Genomic DNA, 21,297 nt, shown 5'->3' on the forward strand with positions numbered 1-21,297 from the left:
TTCACTGGAGACACTAGAAAAGTCTTGGAATAGGCAAGTAGGTATCTGGGTATTTGTGTGTATCCTTACTTGGGCCACTAGGCCATTCATTCTTGTCCCACCGCGTGTGTGTGTGTACTCTCTAGAGCTTTGCTCAAGTACATTTGCTGGTCCCCTTATTGACAACTGAGTGAGAAACACCACACCTTCTGCTGGCTGCTGCTGGGTTTTTTTTTGATCGCCAGGGATGTCAACTGATGAGTAAGACTAAGCCTGACCTGCCTGTCTTTCCATTTTTCTCACAGCTACAGCACCTCACTTCCAACCAGTAATGTCAGGACAAGCCTCCCTCCTGAAACTGGACAGCTAGCTGATCTCTTAGCCAGGAAGTACATGTCCCCATCATGCTACCAGCCTCCTAACCTTACTGCAGCTAGCCTTTTAGGGAGTGAGCCCTCTACCAACTTCCAAGCCAAAAGCCTGTGTTTGATATCTCTTTGCCAGAACTTGGTCTGACTCCCAAGATAAGTCAGAAGCTGTTTTGCTGTGCAGGAGGGGCTGATTACGAGTGAAAAGAAGCTGGAAAGACTACTTGTTTTGAAGTGGATGGCAGGCAGGGAGAGTGAGAATTGTGAGTGAGGGAGAAGTAAGAAGAGATAGATTTGCTGGGGGAAAGAGATATACGAGATGTGATGAGAAGGAGTGGGAAGAAGCAAGAAGTTTCTGTACAAGAAATTAGGACTGAAGACAAGTGGATGGAGGGAAAGAAGAGAATGCCTGGGAAAAAAGAAAGGCCAAGCCATGCGTTGAGGGGATGAGACATGCAGACAGGGAGGAAAATGTGGAGTGAAGGAGTTGAAAGACATAGTAAATTAAATTAAACTGACAAATCACACCTAAATAGTGTGTGGTACATAATGAGATGTGTCAATGCACGCATCCCTTATACTGGAAGGAGCAATTGGGAATTTAGGAAAAATATTGACCTGCTCCTAGTGCAATTCATTTCCTTCTCTGGATACTACTAACCATTCAGACACCAATGATTTATCCCTGGCTGATACAGGTACTTCTGAAGAACAATTGTGTGTATTTTCAATATACTAGATTTCACCTCTATTTTCAAAAGATTTTCCTAGGAATCTACATGCTCACAAAGGCTTTAACTCTTCCCCTCTCTTGTCCACAACCTTCCACCACCACCACCACACACACACACACACACACACACACAGACACTCTCTCTCTCTCTCTCCCTGAAATCATAAATTATTATTTTGTGGTCTGGTCAAAATATTCTAGATTTGCCAGTGTAGTCTGAGTCAGAAACAGAAACGGTTTAGAAAAAGGCATTCAATTTCAATTACACAGTCAAGTATAAACATCTCAACAGATCTTCATCTTCAGTATAATGCTAGGGTGGTCCCCGGGGAAAAATGTGAAAAGTCTAACAAGGCTACTGCATTCTGAGTACATGTGGCTTAAGAAGTCAGCCGAAGAACTATGTGTGGTTTCCCTGAATGTGGGAATAATTAATAGGAACCTCAGAGAAGTAGATGAGATACTGAGAAGGAGAGTGCACATGCTTGTATACATGAAACAAAATGAAAGATCAAAATCCATGAACACCGGGGAGGATTTAACGATAATGTATCATGGTTTAGTAGTAAATAGAAATGGAGTAGGAATAATTGTAGCAGAAACCTTACAAGATAAAGTAATGGACTTCCAAAGGAAGAGTGACTGGCTGACAAAAGGCTGGAGTAGTACCTAGCTGAGACCAACTATTTAAATGTTATATACGGATATGTGCTGCAAGGTGAGGAGAAATTCCAGATACTTCTGAACCAAGTGAAACATGAAGTACTACAATCTGAATGCCTGGTTTTCGGAATGGATCTCAATGGACATGACAACTGTCAAGGAGGCAGAGGCTTTGAATCCAGAAATGAAGCTGGTGCTGATATCAGATTTAGGCAGAGCAAGTGGCTTGATTGTTGCCAAGACATATTTTGTACAGAAAGAGGAGCATTTAATTACGTACAAGAGTGATGCCAGTAGGTCCCAGATTCACTACTTCCTGACAAGAAAAATAAATTTAAAAAACACAAGAGACTGTAAAGTGACTCCAGTTGAGCAGATTGCGGAGCAACAGAGATTGCCTATAATGGACTTCTGGATGAAAAGGCTGGAGATGGGACACTATATGGGGTGGGCTCTGAGTTACTAAAGAGAATCCTTTCCCAGGTATCTTCCTGGTGGGTCTTGTCCACATACTTGGGGTCTAACTGATCACCATATTTGGGGTCAGGAAGGAATTTCCTCCCCAGTCAGACTGACAGAGACCCTTGAGGCTTTTCGCCTTCCTCTGCAGCATGGGGCATGAGTCACTTGCAGGTTTAAACTAATGTAAATAATGAATTCTCTGTAACTTGAAGTTTTTAAACCAGGATTTGAGGATTTCAGTAACTCAGCCAGAGGTTAGGAGTCTATTTCAGGTGAGGGTGGGGGAGATTCTGTGGTCTGCAATGTGCAGGAGGTCAGACAAGATGGTCACAATGAGTCTGTGAGTCTATAAGGCTAATGAGGGACAACAGATGAGTTGTAGAACAATGGATAAAAAGATAGAGGTTCATGGACAGGGAAATTAGTATCAGATTTCAGTATGAGGTTTTACAAAGGGTTGGACAATGACTAAACCAACCATGATGACGCCAGTGAGGCCTGGGGGAAAATATCCAAACATATTACAGAAATAGAAAAAACTGCATGTGGCCAAAGAGAAGGAGGGAAATGTCATGGCAAAGAGACATGGTGGTGGTTCAGCCATGTGCAGGAGGCAGTAAAGATGTAAAAGTTTAAGAAATAGCAGAAAGTAAAAGTGGTGGAAAATTACGAGTAATACCAGCTGCCAAAGAAAAAGATGAAAAGAGCTGTTGCATAAGCACATAGAGCCTTATATCCCAGACTGTTTATGAAGAAGGGGGATAAAGGAATATACAGATTAGTCAAGATCAGGCAAAAAAGCATTGATGACTTCGAAGCTATGATTTGTGTCAAAGATAAAATGGAACAATACAGGTGGAAAATGGCAAAATCATTAGGAGATGGCACTGGTTTTAGGAGAAATTGCTCAATTAAGACAATCCAAGGAAACTACTGAGGGAAGTATGCTCAAGCAATAACCTCACAAGACCTATTATCATTGCCTCCAAATTGGAAAAATCCCTGAGGAGTAGAGGAAGAGCACGTTGGTCTCTATCTTCAAGCAGAAAGGGGATGTGTCAGTATGTAATTACCAATTCATCATGTTTATGAGTCACACAATGAGCTGGTTGGAAAGAATGATCAAATTATCACTAAAACTTGAGCACCAAGTAAGTGACAACCAATTTGGGTTTATGCCAAGAAGGTCAACACTGGATACTGTGTGTGCAGCTCAAATATTGCAGGATAAGTACAGGGAAAAATACAAGCAATTGCATTTAGGGTTTCTGAACAGATAGAAGGCATAGGCCAAAGTTCCTGGAGAATTGATATAGTGGTGCCTGCAGTTTCACAATCTTCAGGAGACATATGTTCAGACTATCATTGACACACAGGAGGGTAGCACAATAGTGAGAAGCAGCTTCAGCTACAGTAAGCCATTCACTGTGAGGGTAGGTCTGCATCAAGGCCAGTCCTAAATTCATTTCTATTTGTGCCTGTAATGAACACTTTGACACAGGATATTGGGGTGAGGCTCCATGGAGTATGTTTTTTGCAGATGACATTATAGTGTGCGGCAAAGATAAAGGCAAAATGGAAAGATACTTAGAGCAATGGAAGATAGCATTGGAAGAAAATGGTTTACAAATCAGCCAACAAAAGATGGAATGTGTGTAAAGTTTCACTGAGAAGGACAATGAAACACTAGATGATATAGAGTTAATGTCTGTGCAGCAATTTAAATACTTTGGTTCAGTAATGAGCCATGACAAAACTCTCAGAAGTTGCAGATGTTAGAAGTTGCATGAAGAGCACTTAACATAAATGGAGGGGATTGATGGGAATTTTCTGTGACAAGAGTATGCCAAATAAACTAAAGAACAAATTATTTAAGATCATGATTAGACCAGCCATAATGTATGGATTGGAATGCTGTCCAATGAGGAAGAAAGAACACCTACTGCACACTGTCAAAATGAGAATGCTTAGGTGGACACTGGGTAAGACAAGAGCTAACAGGCTATGCAATGATATGATATAAGACATGATGCTGATGCCCCTGTCCTAGAAATGTTGAGGAAGTATTGATTAAGATGGTAGGTCATATAAGATGATGAAACACATAATATGTTGATCAGAGAGTCAAGATGTGGTAGTAGGGAGACTAACACCATGAGGAAAACCTAGAAAAAGGTAGTTCGGGACTCCAAAGGAGGACACTAAGAAGGTCGGTCTCATCTTAGAAGACACATTTGACAGGAACACTTGGAGATGAAGAACAAGAGCTGTCAACCCCAATTACAGCAAAGATGAAGTAGTCATAGATAAATGGTCAAACTGTATTTATTTCTATATTGTCCTCAGGTCTGCTAAGTGCCTTCCAGATATATAATAGCCACCTTACTTGTAATAAGACCTTACAATCTAAATGTAGAGGAAACTGTTCCTTTACCTATAAAGCCCACCCCTGAACTCCCGCAAGGCTCATTCTTCTACTTCATATTGTACTACACCCACATGAAGCCATTGCAGGAGTTAGTAAGACAATATGGGCTGAAATACCATCAATATGCAGACAACATATTATATATCTCCTCTACATCAAACACAAATAGCAGCATCTCCCAGCTTTTTCAATGCCTAACTGCAGCACCTAGATGAACAGCAGGTGGAAGGTTGTAAGAGAGGGACGCACTTTGAAAAACCTGCTCTCAGTAGTGGTGTATGCCATAGAAAGGGCATCTGCCCTTTGAGTGTTAATAAGTTCACAGCCTGGGATCTTTTGGACTATTGGATACCCACTTTCCATCTTCAACTGGCCAGTACACTATGCTTATTGGACATAGACATGGGTACAGCAATCCACACGTTAATGATCTCCATGTTGACTGCTAAGTTGCAACTCATCATGCCAAGAAAGAAGCCATTCACTCTGAAAATGGCTCAGAATACAAATCACAACAGCCCACCTGCTCGGCAACACAAGTGCTATGAACAAGTCAAACAGTGACACCCATTGGATACTTTCCAGTTCAGGGTCTCTGTCCTTTCATTCAAAACACTTAATCCTCCTAGTCTACCTATGAGAGTGTCTTTCCATGTCTGATCTCTCAGAAAGATATGTTTAATTATTCAGATCAGTAGCATTTGCATGGACATTGTAAGCGACCATTCTTCCATCCATAAGTCTCTGTTGTGTTGCCTATGCACACAATATCATTGCATGTTATGACTTAGATGGTTTGTGGCATTTAAGATTCTATTATCCCTATATAATTTAGCAAATCAATAAAGTCTAATGAGAAAAGCAGATTAAAATTGTAGTATCCCAAAGCTGAGACAGCATTAACAATGTTTGCAGGGTAAATGTAGTTTCCTTAGGCTCCTTTTTACTTTAGAACCTTATAGAAGCTGAAGAAAAAAGGACATTTAAAAGAATAAACAATTAAGTACAATGATGGAATTTTGTTTCTTTTTTCCTGGAGTATAAATTAATAGTATAATAGGAACTGAAAAACACATTACTTGAAATCAGGCAGAAAAAGCAAGGTGAAATTCTGGCACTTCTTAAAGGCAACTATAATTGTCTGTATATGTTGCTAACAAGTGATAAACTCAGAAAAATGGATGTTTAAATTTCAACATCTTGGTAAGGAAGTAGATATTATTGTGCCTGTACCATGCATATACATACACAATTCAAAAAAATAGTAAAAAATTTGAACCTTAAAGATGCTGTCATAACAGACCTAATCAACCACAATCATACTGTGATTACCCTTGTCCTGCCTCTTCTTCCATCTTACCCTCATTAGTTTTTACTCATAATTAATCTATATTTTCCTACATAGGTACTTATGTGGACCTTCACCATAATGCATCCCCAGTACTGAAAAACAGAAATAAACTCTTTTTTTCCTCCCCTCCCTGCATGTGGTAGGGGGAAAAAAGCTTGATTTCAGGTTTTTTGTTTGTACTTGTTTAAGACTGTGTGCAGGTGAGTGAGTGAAAAAGTTATGGAGTGAAAAAGTCTGATGATCACCAAAACACCAGGAAAATGGTGGGATGGTAGAATGGGCAATGAAATATAATACAAATAGGATATTGACAACTCTGATCATTTATTTACTAAAGATACCCATTATATCACACAAGGCCACCTAAAATATACATAAGTTAAAATATTTAAAATATAAGGTCAAATTAACATAATATTAGCCGAAATGACATGAAAAAGAATTTCACCCATCAAAGAAAGGCCCAGACTCCAACTGCAACTAATTCCTCATAGAAATTCCCCAAGTAAACACATAGATGTTACAAGTATCCAGAAGCTTTAAAACAACAACAGCTCTGTTAGACTGAAAATTCCTTGCAAGGAATCACATGATATTTCAATCTTGTCATTGTCAGCTGAACTTCCTAGTTTACCGCAGCTGCCTGAAAGCAGTATGAAGACATACATGTTCTCTAAGATACACAGAGCTCAAACCATGAAGAGATTTACTAGGTAAAATAAGATTGCCCCTATATTGCCCTCACCTTTCTCCCTTACAGTATCAACACAACACAACTGCTGCTAAGATAGGAGAGGCCTTTTCCTTTCCTATGCACACAAAGTGACTTTCACACCTACAGGTTTACCTATGATTTAACTAGGGCAATCTGTGAGAATTTCAACTTCTTCAGCACAAAGTTGTCCACTTTACATCTGTGCTCCACCTTTTACAATGACCATCTGTCCACTTCCAGATCAGTTTCAAAGTCCTGGTTCTCATCTTTAAGTTCCAAATGTTATCAAAGCCTGTCTCTCTCTCTCTGTACCCTACAATGGCAGCTCTGAAGAAAGATGGCACTGAAGCTGAAGGTCCTCCGGATGAAATTACCAGGTCTGCAGGCAGAGAATCTTGAGTGGAGGACCCTCTGAATGTGGTATTAAATTTAATCAAAAATCCAGACGAGCCCAAATCTAAAGACTTTTAGAAAGTGATGCAAGACCTAACTTTTTGCACAGGTTTTATCCCAGTAATCAATCATGATAATGGCTGACCATATTTCCTTCTAGAAGGTAATCACTATTGGCTGGTTTCAGTCAAGAAATAGCCTGAAATGAGGAAGTTGAATAGAACTTAATTTAATTTAATATCCTTTGTGATAGAAGTAAGGCTTCCTAATTTATGTACAATATACTATTGAAACTGGCACATTAAAAATGCTTAGTTAGACAAGATACCATGCATTTGCAACTACATATTATGTTTTATTGTGACCACAAATTGCATATACACTAATTAGTGCTAGGTGCCTTACCAATAACTACTGTAGCATTTTACAGTTAGAACTGCAGCATTTCATGCCATTCAGTGAAGTGAAAGATATTCACAAGGTGATCATTTTGGCAGAGGTATGTCTCAACAAACCAATCACAATGTGACATGCTTTTCACTTCACAGAGTGGTATCCTAGGCAACGTCTACACTACGAGATAATATCGAATTAGCTAAAATTGGTTTTATAAAACTGATATTATAAATTCGATTTCATGCGGCCACACTAGGCACAGTAATTCGGCATTGTGCGTCCATGGTCCGAGGCTAATGTCGATTTCTGAAGCATTGCATTGTGGGTAGCTTTCCGTAGCTATCCCATAGTTCCCGCAGTCTCCCCCGCCCCTTGGAATTCTGGTTGAATCATTATTGTCGCGGGTGGTTCTGGGTAAATGTCGTCAGTCATTCCTTCCTCCGGGGAAAACATCAGCTGACAATCCTTTCGCGCCGTTTTTCCCTGGATTGCCCTGGCAGACGCCATAGCACGGCAACCATGGAGCCCGTTCAGCTTTTTTTTTTTCCGGCACCGTATGTGTACTGGATGCCGCGGAGAGAGAGGCGATACTCCAGCGCTACACAGCAGCATTCACTTGCTTTTGCAATGATAGCAGAGATGGTTACCGTACCGGTCGTTCTGTACCGTCTACTGCCAAGGAGAAAAACTGGCAATGAACTGTGCGGTTTATCTCCCCCTCTGTACTGTCCGCTGCTATCATGAGTGCCCCTGGCTGAAATCGGCCGGGGGCGGCAACGCAAAAGCAAATGGGATTGACTCACTTGGGACTGAGTCAATCCCTCCCTTATGGTTTCTAAAATAGAGTCAGTCCTGCCCTAGAATAAGGGGCAAGTGTATTAGAGGACCAGTGTATCAGAGCACAGCTGCTCCGTGTCAGTATTCACAGGGGTGCCCCTGCAACAACCCCACCCGTTGCTTCCTCCTCCCCCAACCTTCCTGGGCTACCGTGGCAGTGTCCTGCCCATTTGTGTCATGAAGTAATAAAGAATGCAGGAATAAGAAACACTGAGTGTTTAGTGACATAAAATGAGGGGGAGGCAGCCTCCCGGCACGATGATAGTCCAGGCAGGACATTAAGCGGTGTGGGGGAGAGGAGCCCAGCATGCTGCTGCTATGACAGTCCAGGCAGTACAGAATCTTTTCTTTACACAGGAAAGGAGAGGGGCTGATGAAGCCCCCAGTTGCTATGATGAAGCTGTTATTAGCCGTTCTGTCCTATCTACTGGGAGTAACCATTCCCATGTTTTTACCCAGGCCTCCCGGCCATGTCAACATGTTAGATATTCATGAGCTGATGGTTACTAGTCCTATTGCACCGTCTACCACCGGGAGGGGGAGGGAGAGAGCGGATACTGCTCTTCACTGCTGCAGCATCGCGTCTACCAGCAGCATTCAGTACACATAGGGTGACATTGAAAGAAGTCAAGAAATGATTTCTTTCCCTTTTCTTTTCACACGTGGTGGGGGGGGGGGGAAACTGAGGAGCTATTCCCTGAACCACGCCAGACACTGTGTTTGAACCTACAGACATTGGGAGCTCAGCCAAGAATGCAAATACTTTCAGAGACTGCTGTGGACTGTGGGATAGCTGGAGTCCTCAGTACCCCCTCCATCCATGAGCGTCCATTTGAGTCTCTGGCTTCCCGTTACGCTTGTCACGCAGCGCTGATTTCCGTCCACACTAACCGTAATCCAATATGTTAATATCGAATTTAGCGCTACTCCTCTCGTCAGGGTGGAGTACAGAAATCGATTTAAAGAGCCCTTTATATCGATATAAAGGACGTTGTAGTGTGGACGGGTACAGCATTAAATCGATTTAACGCTCTTTAAATCGATTTAAACGCGTAGTGTAGACCAGGCCCTATATGTCACCTTGCACATTTTTATAAATAAGTCACATTCACATACAATAGTCTGGGACAATTACACAAGAGAAAACATTTCTAACTACTATTAGCAATTTGTATTGGATTATTCTTGGATGGCATTAACTGTCCAAAACTTTAAAAAAAAAAAAAAATCTCAGGTGAGTCTGATAGATGTGAACACAATCTTCAATTAGCATAACTGCAAGGATAAATTCATCACAAACCCAAAGCTAAGATAAAAGTGTTATGTGAACCTGCTGAGGAGTTTTAGGATGGACAGGGGGGCTTTGCTGAGCATTGTTTTGAGTAAAGTATATGAGTGAAGGGAAAGAGGGAGAACAGAACAGAAACAGAGAACGGGGTTGGAGCAAAAAGGCAAGAAAGCCATGCAGCAGGCAGTGAGCTTGGTGTACAACTCTGGAAAAAAGCTAGAGATTTCGGGGTCTGGTATTGGCTAAAGATGCTTGGAACTGTAAGCTAAGAAACTACTATTTTGTTTCTGATTCCTCTTCAGTTTGGAGAAGCAGGAACTTGTATATTCCTTGTGAACAAACAAGACTGCACGAATGAAAATACCAGGCTCCATTGCCAATTTATACCCCAACTGGGACATTCTAAGGGCTCTGAACTAAAACTAGCCATTTGAGTGGAAAGGGGGAAATAATGTGTGTGTATGTTGTTGAAGTATAATCCATTTCCTGCTGTAGAGACTCTACAGGGAATCAAACTCACGTAATGTCCCCAAGTGTTAAATTTTATGTTTAGCTGAAAAGATGTGTAATACCAGAGGTAAACTGAGGCCTGGTCTACAAAAGAAAATTAGTTTAACTACATTGGTCAGGAATGTGAAAAATCCACATCCCTGAGCAGTGTTACTAAGTTGAGCTAAGTCCCCATGTAGACAGTGCTGCCGCCTCTTGAGGAGGTGGATAATACCAATGGGAGATTCTCTCCAATTAGCATGGCTAGTGTCTACACTGAAGCACTGCAGCAGCACCACTGTACCATTTTAAATGAAAACAAGCCCTGAGTGTTCTCTATTGACTAAGTCTTTGAGGAGGCTGTCATGCATACTTTATCCAGGAACCCCCAATACAGTACAAGAAACTTCTTGTGCTCATTTAATGTGGTACACCTACACTTGTTTCCAGAGGAACACAACATAACTACCCTTTCTTGCAAATTTACCACTTTGGGAACTTGTCCACATTCCACTGTATACTTTTCCTTGCTAGGTTCTTCCTTATACAGCATATATGCATAGCCGTCCTGTTATGCATAAAGAAAATCTTACCTGGTGATACAGAAGTGGACCTCTGTATGGCCAGAGTGCATGACAGAGCTAAAAGTTCTAAGAGAGTTAGCACTCAGACTGCACTGGGAAAAGGAAGTGTAGCATATGTGCAAGCACACATTTTTAGGTTCCAGGTTTGCCTGGAAAAGTTTACTGTGAAGAAAGTGACTTTCAAGTGCTGTCCCAGCCTGTCCTGCTCTTGAACAAATAAAGGAGAGATTCTGGGGAAATGAGTGATGCAGTATACTTTCTTTTCAAAGTGCTCTCAGTGGGAACAGAACACTTTCTTCAGTTAATAACCTAACCAACCATCTTTCTGGTGGTGAAATGCTGCATTCTCAGTATTTATATGCCAGTCCCTATTTTACTTGCAATGTTACACTTACTAGAGTAGTGGAGTTGGAAAGGAACCTATGGCGGAATAACATATTATTTTACACACACACACACACACACACACACACACACACACACACACACACACACACACACATATATATTGTTTCATTCTTTTCATATGTCTTATTTGATAGAATATCTATTTGGGAACACATACACATATATAGTTGGAAGTAAAATAGATATAGAAGTACTTACGTTTGTACTGTGATCACTTCCACTAACGCAGATGACATCTTGCTTTTGAATTGTTAGTACCTCTTTTGTAAGCTTCAGTTGGATGTCATAGGCATTTTCAGACCCTTCATCATACAACAATGCAATACCCGTTTTAGTCTGTGGAAACAAAGTACAAAAATACAAATAAAACAGTTTAAGTACAGGAGCATTTTATGTTGATAAACAATAAAAGGTCTTTACATTTCAATAGGTTTTGCACAAAAATGCATATTGATTGAAACAGGAAGTGAAAGATCAGCTTGCTTTCTGAGGTTTTAAATTGATTCAAATGTTCATTCAAAGGCCTATTTACACTTATCTGGCAATATAAATGAGCCTTCAAGTGGGTGTAAGTGTAATTCATTCCCACTTGAAGACCTTTTTCCACTGCCAGGAGAAGTGGGTTCAGTGAGGTGTTCTGTTTTGGAAGCATTTTTTGTTTGTTTGCTTGCTTTAAATATACATGCTGTGATGTGTTTTCATTAGAGAAGGCCAGGTTTAAAGAAATGCACACTGCACTTTGAGTGGACAGTGGTGAGGTTTGTGATGGGGGAGTTCACTCCAGTCTCCGACTGGCCTCAGACTGATCCTCAAGAAAGTTCAGTCTATGGCACAGACAAGCTTTACCTTTACCGTCCAGAGTTCCATTGTGCAGAGGATTAACATTTTACATCCCAATGTCACATATACACAAGCATACACATTATATATTTCAAATTTGTGAAGCTCGAACTAGATGTCTACTTCTGAAGTTACATAAGACTTAAATGTTATGCATCACAGTGAATGGAAGTACACTGTCATCAGAAAACTAAATGGTAAGCTACACTGAATAATTGAGATATGCTGGTTTAACTACTAAAAGCCATCAAAATATAGCTGAAGCCAAAATAAAAAGTATTTTTCCAAGTTTTCTGTATAAGATTATGTGCAGAATACATTACATAAGATAAAAAGCAATGTGACATAACGCCACCTGAAATGTCTAAATACATTAACAGAAAAATTAACATTTTCACGTTTTTGGTCCTCCCATTTGTCTCCATTGTGAGAGATTTGGTTTAATAATGTTTCCAGAATTAAGACCAAAATATCTAATTGGTAATGTCAGTGAACTAGAACATTTTCAGAAGATAATGAGCTTTAGACAAATGATTCTATTTGCATTTTATATAGCAGAGAAAAACCAAAACATCTATTTTCAAAGCAGAAATAAGTGATTGTGTGATTGTATTTGAGTTACAACATTTATCAGTCTAGAAATTATTAATTTGCCTTTTACAGTGGTATCAAAATGCTGTGATTGTTTTTTTCCTACTATACCAAACAGTTGAAGTACACATATTCACACTGTTTGATAGATGCTAGCGCAGTAGAACATCTGTACTATTCACAAGGGAAAACATTTTCATCTCCACCATGACTCATATTTTCCCTGATTTACAAGTCTTTTTAAATCCATGATTTGGCATTTTGATTTTTTTTTTCTTTGAGTGATTTACATGCTAGCACAATTAAGGATCCTGTCACAACTGTGGAAAATGAGATTAATTAATTAGTGCTCTATTGACTTTACAGGAGCAGATTGTAAATATCATTTTGGAGGTTGGCAGATTTTAAAGCCAAATGAGAGCAACTATAATCATGTAGTCTGACCTCTTGCATAAAACAGATCAGAGCATTTAATTTAATGATTCCTGTAGTGCAGGAAATAATTGTATCCTGATATGTAATGAACAATATCAAGCCCAATAATTTGTGATCCAATCTGAGCATTTCCTTTAAAATTTCACATGCTTTTTCTTATCTGATTTTTATATTATATTAAAAAGAAATAAGCCCTTCACATTCAATGCTCATTCCTCAAAAGTTTTATAACAAACTGAAGGTACATCAAATTTGGGATTTAAATTCTTTGATAATATTTTAATTTCTGTACTATTAAGGAGGATGTTCTTTGGTGATGGTTGGTGAAGGATTAAGCTTGGCCTACAATAGAAAATTAAGTTGGTTTAACTACACTTGAGTGGTATAGTTAAGCTAACCCAAAGTCCCTGTGTAGACAGCGGTAGGTCAACAGAAGAATTGTTCCATCAACCTAGCCACCACCTCTCATTGGCATGGATTACCTATGCTAATGGGAGATGCCTTTCTGTCGGCATAGGTAGTGTCTACACTGAAGCGCTACAACTGCACATCTGCACAGCACAGCTGTGCCATGGTAGTGTTTAAATTGTAGACAAGCCCTCAGTGTCCATTAGGGAGGTCTGAAAAAAGTACAATGCTGTCTGAGAAGGATGCAATTGTTCTTTCACTTCCTAACATTCCAAAGTTTTCAGTACCTTGATATTATCAATAGTGATAAGATGATTTGCTAGTTTTTTTTTTTGTAAGTGACTGTACAGGCATTACTGGTAAATAAAACTGATGCCCTATGCAATAGCAGATATTTTTAAAATGTGGAAGAATACATTTGTAAAATCACCTCACTCAAATTCTATGTTATTCATAAAATATCCTATTATTGTTATATTGGACCCTGATAGCCCATCATTGCCACTACTTGCACAGAAACACCACAAGAGAACAGAACTCTTTAGAACACCCTGCATAACCTCAAGGGAGCAAATAATGGTGGCTAGTAATTGCTACTGTGGTAATCTAGCCGTCCAGTCCCAGACCTGGACTTTAGTGTCCACCAGTCTGGTCCTGTCCCAAACCTGGACTTTTGCGTCCAAAGTTTGGGGGCTTACCTGAAACTCCCCCAAGCTCACTACCAGCTTGGATATTCTCGCTGCCACCAGATCAGGAATTAATCTATGGGGCCTGATCCCCCCTTTCCTCCCTCTGGTGTCCCCAACCCTCCCTTGGTGGGACACCCAGATTCCCAATCCCTTGGATGCTAAAAGCAGGGAAAATAACCCCTTCCCCCTCCTTATCAGGCTTGCCTCGCGGCTAACCTGTGTGACCCAAGAAACCAGCTTTTCTGCTTCCCTCAGGACAATGGAGATGCAAAATACCCACAGCTGGGCTCTGCCACCCCCCTTGCTCCAGGAACGAGGGAAAAACTGTAACCACCAGAGAACAGAGAGAATTCTTCGTCTCTTTCCCCGTAGTCTGCTCTTTCCCTGGACCCAAATAGGAAAATAGCCCACAGCCTGGCTTTTCCCTTTGCCTCCCTAGGAAAAGAACTTTCACAAGGTTTAACAAGAAAACTTTATAGAAAAAAAGAAAGAAAATATAAAACAATCATCTTGCATTAAGAAACTCAATACAGGCTCTTGCTTATAAGAAAATATAAAGAAACAGTCTGATTTAAAAGATAGCCCAATTAAACCAGCACAACAAATTAACATACAGGTAAATACACCCCAAAGACCATCATAGCTGAATTACTTTGCGGTTCCTGGGTACTTACAGATGTTTAGAAGAAGTATTAGGAGAGAATTAGAAGAAGACTTGTTTCCTCATAGCTAAGAAAACAACAAAGACCCCGAGTATACAAATTCCCGCCCCTGACTTTAAACAATCCAGTTCTCTGATTGGTCCTCTGGTCAGGTGTTCGGTTACCCTTTTCAGGTAAAAGAAACTTAACCCTTACCTACCTATCCATTTATGACAGCTACATGTGTTTTATAGTAATTCAGTAAATATAACCCAAATTTCTACTTGTAATAGCTTATTCAGTAATGAATGGGATGTGTGGAGTAATTGACTGAATTAGCATTTTTCATCACACTGTTTCAACTGAAACTCTGAATGGAGCTCCTCTCTTCCTATTAGGACCCATTACTCACCACACTTTCCATCCAGCCCTTGATGTGATCTAAGGTGACATGTAGCAATACCTAATTTGCTTGCCAAATCAATAAGATTAATCTAGATTTCTTTCAGCCCTTCAAGTTTGCCTTTTTAGATCATTATAAATGGTTGTGTATCAGAGTTCAGGGATTCACCTGTTCACTCAGTGTGTTAATAGATGTCATAACTAAAGTAATTCTATATACACCAGTCAGGATCTTGTTAGGACAAAGCGCCTTTTCGAACTAGGTCATTTTAATAGGGACTTCGTCTTTGCATGTACAGGCGTATACTCCATGATAGCTATCCTAATGTTCATTGCATTTTTAGAGTAAAAACAAGTCTCTATTGAGAGTAGTACAGCCACCCCAGCAGCTGGCTACAGAAAGGTCTGGGGCTCCTAGGCTATGAAGGAGAGGGTTCAGAGGGAGATGCATCTCCTCAACGATAACAATGAAGAATTAGGCATCATGGGATAGATTTTCAAAAGTATTTAGGTGTCTAAAGATACTGCTAGATGCTTAATGGGATTTCAAAATGCCTCGATGTCTGACTTCCATTGAAACCAACTAAGTGCCTATGCACTTTTGAAAACCCCACCAGCTGCCTATGTAACCCACAAACTTCCTGGGTGTGGTGCTCTGTGTTCCCTCTAGTGTCACCAAGACCACTTAGAGATTAATGAGTCTGCGATACAGCCTTAGCTAAGGGCTACATGTCTTTTAACTCATGTAATAGAGGCTCATGCACTAAGTTCCAGAGGTACTAGGTTTGATTCTGATGACGACTGGGGTCTGTCAGCATTACAAGTGGGGTTTTGTCTGGGATTTCAACTGGGAAGTCTCTGAAGTTCTGGATGCGCTTCCTCAGCTATGGGAAGTATGTAACCTACACACCTTCTGGGTGTGGTGCACTGTCCCCTCTAGTGGCACCAAGACCACTTAGAGATGAATTAGTCTGTTCTGCAGCCTCAGCTAAGGGCTATATGCACTAAGTTCCTGAGGTCTCAGGTTCAATCCTGCCCACCAATGACCAAGGTCTGTCAGTGTTACACCTAGTTGCCTCTTCAGGTGCTTTTGAACATCTATCTGGGTGACTACTGAGTAAACAGGTAGAGTTCGTACCATGCTCCATATTGGGTATGGTCCAAAATTACCCCCTTTTGACCCAAGTGGTGTGTCAAAATTTGGGGCCCTGCAGATTGTTTCCATTAGGAGGAGAAATTGATGATAGAGTCACTTGTTTCTTTGGTACAATCCTGTTTAGTTACAAAGAACATGCAAAGCCATTTTCCTGAATACAGGAGGAACCAAAACAACGGGAGATCGTTTCTTTGCTCATAGTGCTAATCCACTTTCAGCCAGCATTTAGGTCAATGTAAGACAACTTATGTCAAACTAACTCTGTAAACATCTACACTAAAATGTACCTCCTACCCATGTAACTTGCCCACTAATAACAGTTAATAACACCATCTCCACAAGAAGCTTAGGTCAATATAGTTAAGTTGATCCAGTATCAGTGCAGATATTGTGTTGCTTACATTGATAGTTGGTGCCTTTCAGAAGCTGTCCCGCAATGACCCACGCTGACATAAGAATATAAAAAGAGGCCATACTGAGTAGGACCAGAGGTTGATCTAGCCCAGTATCCTGTCTTACCACAGTGGCCAATGCCAGGTATCCCAGAGAGAATGAACAGAACAGTTAATCATCAAGTGATCCATCCCCTGTTGCCCATTCCCATCTTCTGACAAACAGCTTCTGACAGTTAAATTGGTGCAAGTGCTCCTGGTGAGGACATGCATCGTTGACACAAGGAGCATAGTGTGGACATGCAAAAGCAATTTAATTACTTCAGTGGCTGTACATTGATATAACTTGGGTCTACTTAATTTCGTAATGTAGACTTGCTCATAGCCCAAAAGCTCTCTTTCTAGGCTTTACTCAGGGTCATGCTTTCAGTGCTTGTTCTGGCTTTGTCTGCTATTTCTCCATGTGTGTTTCTGTAATATGCAGTGTAGTTGTACCTGTGACCATCCCAGGATATTAGAGACACAAGAATATTTTTTTTGGGCCAACTTCTGTTGGTGAGAGAGACAAGCTATTGAGCCACAAAGAGCTCTTCTTCAGGACTGGAAAAGGAACTCACAGCCTCACAGCAAAAGGCAAGATGGAACAGATTGTTTAGCATAAGTAGTTAGCAAGTATTCTAAAGGACTATTCAAGGTAGAGTGGTCTGGTAATACCTCTTCAGTCATTGGACAAAGAGGAGTGGGGGGAGAAGGCTAGTGGGTTATAGATTGTTGTAATAAACCATAAATCCAGTGTCTCTGTTCAGTCCATGATTTTCAGTGTCTAGCGGAGTAATGAATTTAAGCTCCTAGGCTCATCTTTTGAAAGTGTTGTGCAGGTTTCCTTGGAGGATGAAGACTGATAGGTCAGATATAGAATGATCACTTTGTGAAAAGCATTCAGCCACAGGTGACATGCTGTTTTAGTCTTTTATCATTTTCCTGTGTGAGTTCATTCAAGAGTGTACGAATTGTCTGATTTCACCCACACACAGTTATTGGGATTTTTAGTGCACTGGATGAGGTACACCACATGTTGTGATGGACAATCTAGGATACATGGCTCATGAAAGGTGTGTTTTCTGGGGTGTTGAGCAGTGGAGATATATCTGCAGGCTTTGCATTTGTTGCTCTGGCAAGGTCCAGTGCCAAGTTGGTGTGTCCTGTTTGGTGGGGAGCTTCTTGTAATGATGAGCTTGGAGAAGTTTGGGGGTTGACAGCCAGAAGTGGGGGTTCAGAAAATATTTCTTTCAGGATGGGATCCCATCAAGAATGAATAATGTTTCTCCTTTCTCTCTCATTCTTCTCCTCCCACCCACACACACACAACTGAAAACAATACCTAGCCAACCCCATCTTCCACATAGTTCAAATTCCTGAGCAGCCCCATATGTGCCTGTATTATGGCGACATGTGCCTGTGTTATGGTGTGGAGACCTCTACTGTTTCATAAAGAAACTTAACAGTTTTTACAGTTATCTTAAATGAAGGGTGGCAGTTGCACCCACTAGCTTTAGTGATGTTTTGGCCAAGCCACACACATTCTTAATGTAAATAAATCCACCACTAAACATGATTCTAAATTCACAATGTCGTATCAGGTTGGCTGTTGCTAAGGTCACTCTGTTCCTGTCACTAGTTGCCTGTGCCTCAGGGGGTCTTCAATCCCTTTAATTACTCAGATTGGAGCTAATAGGTCTCACATGCCCTGACAGAAGGAAAAAAAGACCATCTCCCACATGCAGTATCCTACAACCTATCACCCTGTTTCTGCCATTAATGCTTTTAGGTGTGGTCAATATGTATTCCCAAAACTCATCTCTTCTAATTACTGGATTTATTTTAGTTTGGTTAAAGAGTATGTTCACTTCTGGATGTTTGCTTCTGGCCTGGTTAAGTCTGCCAGTCAGACCTTAAACATAGTTCACTCTTTTCTTTAAATAGAAAAGATAAAACTTTCCACCCAGAGGCTGCCCATTAGCAGTCTGTCATGAGTTTCCTTTACAAAGGAGTGAACAAAATCTACCACAGTCCATCATGATTTAGAGAGCTACAGCTATCTTTTTACAAGTTTCAGCTTTTACTAGATTGCTCATGTCTTTGGTCAGCAGTTTTACAGTTTTCCAGGCAAGGGCAGGATTTTTTAGTGAAAAATTCCCCTCAGATTCTCTGCTAATGCTCCTTTTCAGTGTGTGTTTTCTTATGCAGGTAGGCTGTTAGCTTCCTTCATTACCCTCCTCCCAAAATTTATCTATTAAAAAAATCTATTTATTCCACCTAAATATAAGCCCCTTCAAGTAGATTCAGAGCAAATAGTTAGGAAACAACTTAGCAACCACTCCTACAAATTCCACTGCATTCTGACTTTGGTTTTCTTCAGTTAGAAAAATAGATTCTATCAAATGAAAGCAAACTCCTTTTTTTTCCCCAAAAATCACAAGATGAACTTGTACCAAAACACATACAGAAATATTTTTCTTCTAAAACATTTTAGCCAAGTAAAATCTTATAGTAAAACTCTCCAATACAAAACATATACATTACACTTTTGCATTTGCATTTACTTAAATCTGTATTTTTAACATCTCAAATATTACATTGAAATAGGGGGTGTTTCTCAACCTTTTCAGGTTCACAAATGAACTCTTATTCAAAACAAATATTTTTTGTTACCTCCTTACATTTACTGTAAAAGGAAGAATAGCAAGGGTAACAATGATAAGCCTGCATAATTTATTTGTGTGTTTGTTTCAAGAGCATGACAGAAAATACTGAACTCTGAAGGGTAGGATGTGAGATGAGTGGGGAAGTGAGACTTCTCTTAGTTTTGGATTGTAGTATGTTTTTTAATGCCTTGCATCCCCGACTGCCTTTCATGACCTGTCCTGGGAAGTAGTTAAAACCCAGGCAGACTGTGAAGAGCTACAAAAGGATTTCTCAAAACTGGGTGACTGGGCAACAAAATGCCAAATGAAATTTAGTGTTGATAAATGCAAAGTAATGCACCTGTAAAACCTAATCCCAACTATACACATAAAATGATGGAGTCTAAATTAGCTGTTACTACTCAAGAAAGAGTTCTTGGAGTCACCGTGAATAGCTCTCTGAAAACATCCACTCAATGCAGCGGCAGTCAAAAAAGCGAACAGAATGTTGGGAATCATTAAGAAAGGGAAGAAATTCTCCTTTGCTAAAAGGATCCTGTCTTTGTTTCATACCTAAATTGTATATATTCCTGTAATTTGGTTTTAAACATCTATTCTATACAATCCCAGCTAATACTATGAGTTGCCATAAAATCTACAACCAGGTGGGTAGATCATTAGTATGTTTCAGTTAAAAAACAAAAACACCAACTTCAACCTTAAGAAATAAGACAGAAAATGTCACATTGCCTCTGCATAAATCCATGGTACGCCCACATCTTGCATACTTTGTGCAGATGTGACTGCCCTGTCTCAAAAGAGATATATTGGAATTGGAAAAGGTTCAGAAAAGGGCAACAAAAATGATTAGGGGTATGGAACGGCTTCCATAAGAGGAGAGATTAATAAGATTGGGACTTTTCAGCTTGAAAAAGAGACAAGTAAGGGGGGATATGATAGAGGTCTATAAAATCATGACTGGTGTGGAGAAAGTAAATAAGGAAGTGTTATTTACTCCTTCTCCTAACACAAAAACTAGGAGTCACCAAATGAAACTAATAGGCAGCAGATTTAAAACAAACAAAAGAAAGTATTTCTTCACACAACGCACTGTCAACCTGTGGAATGCCTTGCCAGAGGATGTTGGGAAGGCCAAGACTATAACAGGGTTCAAAAAAGAACTAGATAAATTCATAGAGGATAGGTCCATCAATGGCTATTAGCCAGGACGGACAGGGATGATGTCCCTAGCCTCTGTTTCCCAGAAGCTGGGAATGGGCAACAAAGATTGGAACACTTGACTACCAGTTCTGTTCATTCCCTCTGGGGCACCTGGAATTGGCCACTGTCAGAAGACAGGATACTGGGCTAGATGGACCTTTGGTCTGACCCAGTATGGCTGTTCTTATGTTCTTATATTGGGAGTAGTGACCCACTGGTTGAAAATCACTGGACTACTGCACTGAGTGAAATCCAGTTCAAGTGGATAAAGCCCGAGTAACTGGGCTCTATGATATGGCTGGAAGTTAAATCTACCATTCACTCCAGGCTGGGGACAGCGTATAGGTCTGCAGCCTGCCTTATACATCATGGCCACTATTCACACCAATTATGTGGAGTGCTATTGCCATTGGATATTTGTAAATGTGTATTCCATGGGCCTTCACCTGGCCCATGCCAACAAGCTTTTGCTCTGAGGAACTTGTGAGTGGCTGCTGCTGCTGCTTCTCATAACCCCAGTGAGTGCTGTTTTGTAGTGCAGATCATTTCCTCTCCACCATGAATTTCACCCTTAATAAATATTTATATACTTGTTGTGTCAATGATATAGTTGTTGGAAATACATTTACACATGAGATTCCTCAATATAGGAAAAATTCACTTCACATCATACTTGCACTATATTGCTCTTGTACTAAGGGATTTAAAAGTCACTTCAAAGTTCTTTTAATCATCAATAGCTAT

General features: G+C 40.3%; 1 protein-coding gene across 1 annotated transcript in view; it reads right to left on the minus strand.

Annotated features, from left to right (window-relative positions):
- SNTG2 (syntrophin gamma 2) overlaps positions 1 to 21,297 on the minus strand; it is a 534,493-nt gene that overhangs the window by 266,681 nt on the left and 246,515 nt on the right. The window contains exon 2 of the mRNA XM_075063695.1: positions 11,293 to 11,430. Coding sequence (XP_074919796.1) covers positions 11,293 to 11,430 — 138 coding nt within the window. The remainder of the gene's footprint in view (positions 1 to 11,292; positions 11,431 to 21,297) is intronic.

This window comes from Chelonoidis abingdonii, chromosome 3, assembly GCF_003597395.2.
Source record: "Chelonoidis abingdonii isolate Lonesome George chromosome 3, CheloAbing_2.0, whole genome shotgun sequence".
Classification (NCBI taxonomy): Eukaryota; Metazoa; Chordata; order Testudines; family Testudinidae; genus Chelonoidis; species Chelonoidis abingdonii.